At 40.3% G+C, this 7446-nt stretch overlaps 1 protein-coding gene across 1 annotated transcript; it reads left to right on the top strand.

Moving 5' to 3' along the window:
• Positions 1–2588: 2588 nt before the first annotated feature.
• LOC111169196 (olfactory receptor 52E5-like) lies at positions 2589–3690 on the top strand (the record flags this gene model as incomplete). Its single annotated transcript, XM_022563223.3, is given in 2 exon segments — positions 2589–2892; positions 2895–3690. Coding segments are annotated over 2 exon segments (948 nt in total), but the record flags the coding sequence as incomplete, so codon positions are not given.
• Positions 3691–7446: the final 3756 nt, after the last annotated feature.

Below are 7446 nucleotides of genomic sequence, written 5' to 3'. Positions count from 1 at the left end.
GGCCCGCGTAAGCTGAGAGACAAGAACATTTTATGAAGATCAAAAGGATGTTAATAAATGAGGGATTTCTTATTCTCCAGTTTGCATGCCACATGCAAAAATTTTTAGTTATTTCTGGTCTCCAGATGACAGGAAAGATGGAGTCGTGAGGACTGCATGGGATTCAGTCTCAAGTCCAGAAAAAGCAAAAACAGAGCATGCATTCTAAGGCAAGTTGCTTGGAACGAACCAAAATTTGTTAAGCCTTTCTGCAGTATATCAAAATGTGTGTGTATGTGTGTGTGCATGACTGCATGTGTGTGTGTGCCCTGGGAGTGGGGATTATATCTAAGAAGAATTTTTTGTTTAACTAAGACTAAACATGAATTTTATTCCAAGCCATATCTAGGAGCAAATTAAAGCTTTGCCTCTGACACAAGAAAACATTTGCGGGTAGAGAAAGAAGACAAAGTAAGGTGTGAGGTTTAAATGCAGACAAATGAGTAAAAAGAAAGTAAGTTTCCCAAGACTGAAGGAGAAGATACTGCCGAGAGAGTAGAAGCACAATGCCATCTGTAGTATACCCTATGACACACCTCCCAGATCTGCTTTTCAGGACCTATGTACCTATCTCCCAGCTGCTGGGAATATCAGATACTGGGAGCTCACATCTGCACCCCTCCCTGGAATTGTCCTCAGACCCAAGGAACTACCTTATCCAAAGTTTTGTCCTATCACACAGGGTAATCCTCCGCCAATGACAGGATACCACGGGAGTACAAATAACTGGCTTCCTTGCCTCATTATGGGATAACACAGAAGGGCCATTCCAGCACAGGAGCTTCCCATAGTATCATGCAGGCCCCAGATGCAGCCTCATGGTGAGTCAGCTTCTCCTTTGACCCAAACATACATTACTAGTTTTTTACAAGTATAATTCCTGAGATCTCCTCCAAAATCCTTCTACACGCTATTCTATAACCCAGTTTGTATTTATCTAGGACCTTGTATACAATAACTGGAAAGATTGTTTCCAGTAAACTTTTAACTTTCATTTGCTAATTATTGCTGATCACTGCCTATCACTATATAAAGTATACCATGGAGATAAATCTGACACTGATTTTGACCTCAAAGAGATTATACCCTAGTGGTAAAAATTTAGCAGTGTTTTTTTAAGCTAGAATGAACATCAGAATCGCCTGGAGGGTTCAATAGCATATTACTGTGTCCCAGCCCCAGAGATTCTGATTTAGTGAGTCTGGGGTAGTGTCCAATAATTAGCATTTATAATAAATTACCAGATAATGCTGATACCCATGGCCCAGGGACTACACTTTAAGAACCACTGATGGGCTTCCCTGGTGGCACAGTGGTTGAGAGTCCGCCTACCGATGCAGGGGACACGGGTTCGTGCCCTGGTCTGAGAAGTTCCCACATGCCGCGGAGCGGCTGGGCCCATGAGCCATGGTCGCTGAGCCTGCGCATCCGGAGCCTGTGCTCCGCAACAGGAGAGGCCACAACAGTGAGAGGCCCGCGTACCGCAAAAAAAAAAAAAGAACCGCTGAAAACCAATGATAACTAACGTAACAGCAAGATAAATAGACCCCTGGAAAATAATGAAAAGAATAAATAATCATGCAATAAGCCAACTGTGGAAGGCTCTCTGGATAGTATGTCATTAAATCTGAGCTAAGAAATATTTGGTGATGGGTGCTAGAAGGGAAAAGTACTAAGACTTTGTAGCTCTGAGAGAGACTATTGTTCTGCTGGAATTATAGAATAGTCTCCCAATATGTCAAAATTTCTTAATTCCATTCCTTAGCTCAGATCCCAACACCAGCTATTCAATCCACCACCTTTACTGGGTTCCCTCCCATGTACCATCTTCTTTTTTGTTTTTCACTTAGCAATTCCTTGTTCTTTTTCTTAAAATTTTATTGACGTATAGTTGATTTACAATGTTGTGTTAATTTCTGCTGTACAGCAAAGTGACTCAGTTACACATATATATATTCTTTTTCATATTCTTTTCCATTATGGTTTATCACAGGATATTAAATATAGTCCTCTGTGCTATACAGTAGGAACTTGTTGTTTATTCATCCACATACCATCTTCTTAATTTTCAGGACTATTTTGTAAGAATGTATCATTCCCCTAAACCCTCCACCTCAATCTAAGTCCTGTGATTTTACACACACACACACACACACACACACACACACACACACACACACACACCCCATCTTGCTTAGGCTTTACATCATGATTAACAGATATAATTAATAAATATTTGTTATTTTATAGCCATATGTAGGTTCTTTCTTAGAGACTGAAGGGAAAAAAGACATAAGAAGTGAAGTGCAGAATTGCTGTTTTTGGAAATTTTCTACATGGTTTTCTATGTAGGTGAGGCAAATACTTTGAAGTGAGAGTGTCTTTTTAACTCTGGCTCATATTCACTCTCTAGGTCTCTGCTGTATTATGGAATTAAAGAATAGATTTTCTATTCCTCCAGAAACTAGGCAACATGCTCTGAAAGAGGTTATGTTCTCTCGCTGGAAGCAAGAAAACTCCTGCAAAAAATGTGTCTATAACTAATTCCCACAGATACGCTGCACCCCAACAATATACAGTTCCATCCTTCTTCCTTCCTTCTGATAGGGATTCCAAGGCTGGAAAATGTGAACATCTGGATTGGCTCCCCCTTCTTTGCAGTGTATCTAATAACCCTCATGGGAAATGTCACCATCCTGTTTGTGATCCAGACTGAATGCAGCCTCCACCAGCCTATGTTTTACTTCCTGGCCATGTTGGCCTGCACTGACCTTGGCCTGTCTACAGCCACCATCCCCAAGATGCTGGGTGTTTTCTGGTTCAATCTCAGGGAGATTGTGTTTGGTGCTTGCATCACAAGATGTACACAATCCATATATGCACTGGCCTGGAGTCTGCGGTGCTGACAGTCATGGCCATAGACCGATACATTGCCGTCTGCAACCTCCTGAGATACAGCATGATACTACTCACCAATAAGGTGATAGCCATCCTGGGCATAGTCATCATGGTCCGGACTTTGGTGTGTGTGTCTCCTTTTAGAGTCCTTACCCTAAGCCTTCCTTTCTGTGATGCCCAGATCATCCCCCACACCTATGGTGAACCCCTGGGTTTGGCAAAGTTGGCTTGTGCCAGTATTAAGGTCAGTGCTTTCTATGGCTTGATTGCTTTTTCCATGGGATATATTGACCTTTCTGTGATTGGATTTTCCTATGTCCAAATCCTCAGAGCAGTCTTCTACCTCCCGTCCTGGGATGCCCGCCTCAAGGCACTCAGGACATTTGGCTCCCATGTCTGCTTAATGTTGGCCTTCTACCTGCCAGCACTCTTCTCCTTCATGACACACTGCTTTGGCCACAACATCCCTCATTATATCCCCATACTTCTGGCCAATCTATATGTGGTTTTTCCCCCTGCCCTTAACCCTGTAATCTATGGGGTCAGGACCAAACAGATAAGAGAGCGGGCACTTAGGATGCTTAACCCTAAAAGCTATTGATATTTAACCCCAAGAGGATCTTCCATGATCATTCAGTGGAATGATAAGATCAAAACAGAAGTAAACACTGGAATATTTTTGTTAAAATCCTCTACGTGTAATCCTCTACTACATTTTCCTTATTAGTCATAATGTACACCACATTAGAAGGCAGAGCTCAAAGATTCCAAAATAATCACTCTATCTTTTGCCACAGGAAAAGTACAACAAAAAATTCTCACATTTAAACCCCACTGATACTACAAGATTCCTAAGGTGAAAAAAAAGTTTGAAAAAGTGGCCCCAGTAACTACCTTAAATACTTTTCTTTCTCATGGGGATTCTCTTCATTCACATGTCAGAAGCTGAAGTCCATGACTATAAAAATGATGAATTTCATGAAAACCAAGCAGGATATAGTGGGAAGAGAAATGCACAATGAGTCATGAGATACAGGTTTAAATTCAGGCTCTGGCCTTGACTGGAAGATGTACGTGAGAATGTCACTTAGAGCTCTTTGAGCTTCGGTATCCTTACCAATAAAATAACTCAAAAAAAAAAAACTGTTGTGAAAATCTCTGCAGCTTCTGAAACGTAAAAATGTTTGACAACAAATGAACACATGTATTTCTAGTGTGGTTGTTACTTCTGGTGCATGTAGATTTAACTTACTAAATCCAATCCTACTATACAGTCACTGATATGAAGTGAGGTCTCCAGCTTCAGATGATCCCATTGCTTGGGGCTCTTTAGGGACTCAGCCCTTACCTTGGTCAGAGCATTTCATTTAGAAAACTATAAAGCCTGAAGAGTTAAGAGGGCTTTCTCTGGGTTTGAGGACTCAGTGAAACCTCATGCCCTGCGGTTCTCGGTTCTCGTTAGGGTGAGCTTCAGGGCAGAATGAAATAGAATGACTGCTGACATAATATAAAGTCATTCTCATTTGAGTATGGAAGCTAGATAGGATATTGATTGATTTCTCTGGGTATTCTAGGAGCTGCAAAAACATGAAGTTGGCTTCTAATTGGAAATGGGACCCCGGCTGAAATTTAAGGTAGAATGAGCAAGGAATATACAAAGAATAGGGCTAAAGTAATAGTAATGTAAACTAAGAGAGGAAGTGAACTGAAAAAAATGATACTTTGTGTAAATTTATAAAGAAAAATGACCGAATGATCAGTTTCTAAATAGAAATTACAATATTGACACAAACAAGATTTAGAAAAAAACTAAACAGATCAAAATATGAAGGAAGATGACAAAATAAGTCATTGCAGATTTTCTTCCAAGTAAGATGGTAGACCATGATAACTTTTCATATGTTTCTTATACTACATTAACTGTTTTGCAATACTAAAACATTTGCAAAGCTTTCAAAATTATTTAGAAAATTAACATTATCCTGATGACAAAATCAAAAAATAGAGAAAATACAGATTCTCTAAATCATTGCAAATGGCAACACAATTATGAGAAGCTTGACTCAAAGTGGGTATACACAGGGATAGATGCTACCAATTTGTTATAGGGATTTGTAAAGGATGTAGGGACACCAGCTGTTATTCCTCACAATAACTAGCACAATTTTGGCACATGAAGGGGCTCAGTAAACATTCCTTTACTGATGGTATTGAAGTGCCTAAGTGTAGAGTTGACAGATAGTGTCTACAGTGGATCTCTAGTTCCATAGAAGTCAAGCCCTAACTCTAAGGAGCAGACAAGCTACATACTGAAGGGCGGCTCCCTGCCCTGGTTCTAAGGAGAGAGGCTAAAGAGGACCACATGTTCTCACAGCATTGTCAAGCCCAGTGCAGGTGCTTCAAGGAACTGGACACAATAGGCCTAAGACAGGCTTTGGGGTGAGTCTACATACAGATAAAGGAGACAGGGTGGGGGTGGGGGGCAGGATTACTCAAAGACCCAGATCTTAAAAGGCAGATTCAACTCTGCCATGAAGTTCCAACAGTATTAAAAACGTCCTAGGGCTTCCCTGGTGGCGCAGTGGTTGAGAGTCTGCCTGCCAATGCAGGGGACACGGGTTCGTGCCCCGGTCCGGGAAGATCCCACGTGCCGCGGAGCGGCTGGGCCCGTGAGCCATGGCCGCTGTGCGTGTGCATCCGGAGCCTGTGCTCCGCAATGCGAGAGGCCACAACAGTGAGAGGCCCGCGTACCGCCAAAAAAAAACCCAAAAACGTCCTATTAGCCCAGTCTTGGTTGGCTAGATTTTATATTAATTAATGCATTTGAAATTAGTAGACTGTAGATGTTTTGTCAATTTAACTGAGAAAATCTGTTAAGAGTCACTTTGCTATTATAGTCTATGGTCCAACTGTACTGGAAGAAGGTGTATTAAGAACAAGAGAAGGGGAGGGTGGGACCTACCACCTCACTCCCTGGTTTGCAGGTTTGTTGAATTTGCATGAGAAATTTGCATGAGCAACACAGATTCTTTTGAGAAAAAAGATCTGAAACCATTGAACAGTATTCAGGAACAGAGCAAATTTAAATCAAGACCCAGTAGCAAGAGAGAGCAACAGGTTACCTGGGAATTAAATATCTAGAGGAAAAAGAAATCTATCCTGGTGACCTATGCTCAAAACAAAGACCTAAATATTCTTGAGGAAATAAAACTGTGTATTCCACATATCATAGAGTTTGGGAGTCTCTTGGTACATAGTCATCTGATATGCTTCAGATATATTCTAAGCATATGGGTGTTAATGATGGGAGCTGTGACCTCAGAGGCCTAGTGTGGGACATCAAGACTGGCAGTCAGGGAGTCTAAACAGCAGGGCATTACTGCCAGGAGTAAATAAATGCTTCATTGTTGGCAACTCAACAGTGCCTCCTCGTGGCTATTAACCAGAATAGCAATACTGAAGTGATTCCAGTTAACTTCTGCTTGGTGTCGGAAAGGAAACTGACAACTTTGAAATCAGAAAACTCCTGGGATCTCCAATGCTAGCGGAGGGTCAGGGGATAGCTTAAAAAAGAAAATAGTGTACTTCATGATCATAAGGCACGTGGGGATTTTAATGATTAATTTAAAAAATAAAAGATATATAACAGTTTATACTCTGATTTTCTTTTCTCCATTGACATTGAAGAGTCAATATCAAATCCATGACATGAGTCAAGTATTCATAAGGATAGAGTATATCTCAGTATTTTTTTTAATCTCAGTATTTTATAACATATTACATTAGCAATGTTTGACTAAGGACAAATTATATATAATAGTAACATTTATTCATTTCTTCATTTTTCAACCAAAAATTAGTTATCGAGTGCTTTATGTGTGATTAGCACAGTAGTGGTTAGCATAGGTAGTTACCAAGAAGTAAACTACTTTCAAAGAGATTATGTTCAAAATAGCCCATGAATTATCATTATTCCCAATCTTGCAGATTAGGCAATTGAGCAAAAAGATAAATTACTAATGATCATTTAATTAATAGTGACCAGAGTCAAGAGTGAGACATTAGGCACATTTGCTACATAAATCTATTTTTCCTACTACATTTTCGAGGAGTGAGCTGCATAGTTAGACTTCAACTGGATAGTTTTGTAGTTTTCTAAAGTTTTTCAGGCTCCAGATTGTAAATAACAAAGGCAGAGCCCTACGCATCCCAACATATATTGAATTAGTCAGTGCAAGTAAAGTTAGTTTCTACCACAAAGATATCACAGTAACAATGTAATAAAAGTTTACTTCTCATCCACATACCATTCCAATGAAGGTGGGCTTTGTTTCACATCAGCATTTAGAGACCCATGTTTCTTTCATTAGTTGGCTCCTTCATGTTCTTGTCCCTTACAGACTGCCACTTGTTCTTCTGAATCTGTCAGGCAAGTGAAGGGAGAGAATGTGCAAGATTTTGTAGGAGGTTGTAGGGACTCAATCTGGGAGAGAGTTACATCATTTTCTC

This window comes from Delphinapterus leucas, chromosome 7, assembly GCF_059928025.1.
Source record: "Delphinapterus leucas isolate spDelLeu-1000000601 "Yukka" chromosome 7, BTC_Dleu_Yukka2, whole genome shotgun sequence".
In the NCBI taxonomy this organism is placed as follows: Eukaryota; Metazoa; Chordata; class Mammalia; order Artiodactyla; family Monodontidae; genus Delphinapterus; species Delphinapterus leucas.
Note: the sequence above shows the minus strand (reverse complement) of the source record. Positions and strands in the feature narration are given on the sequence as shown.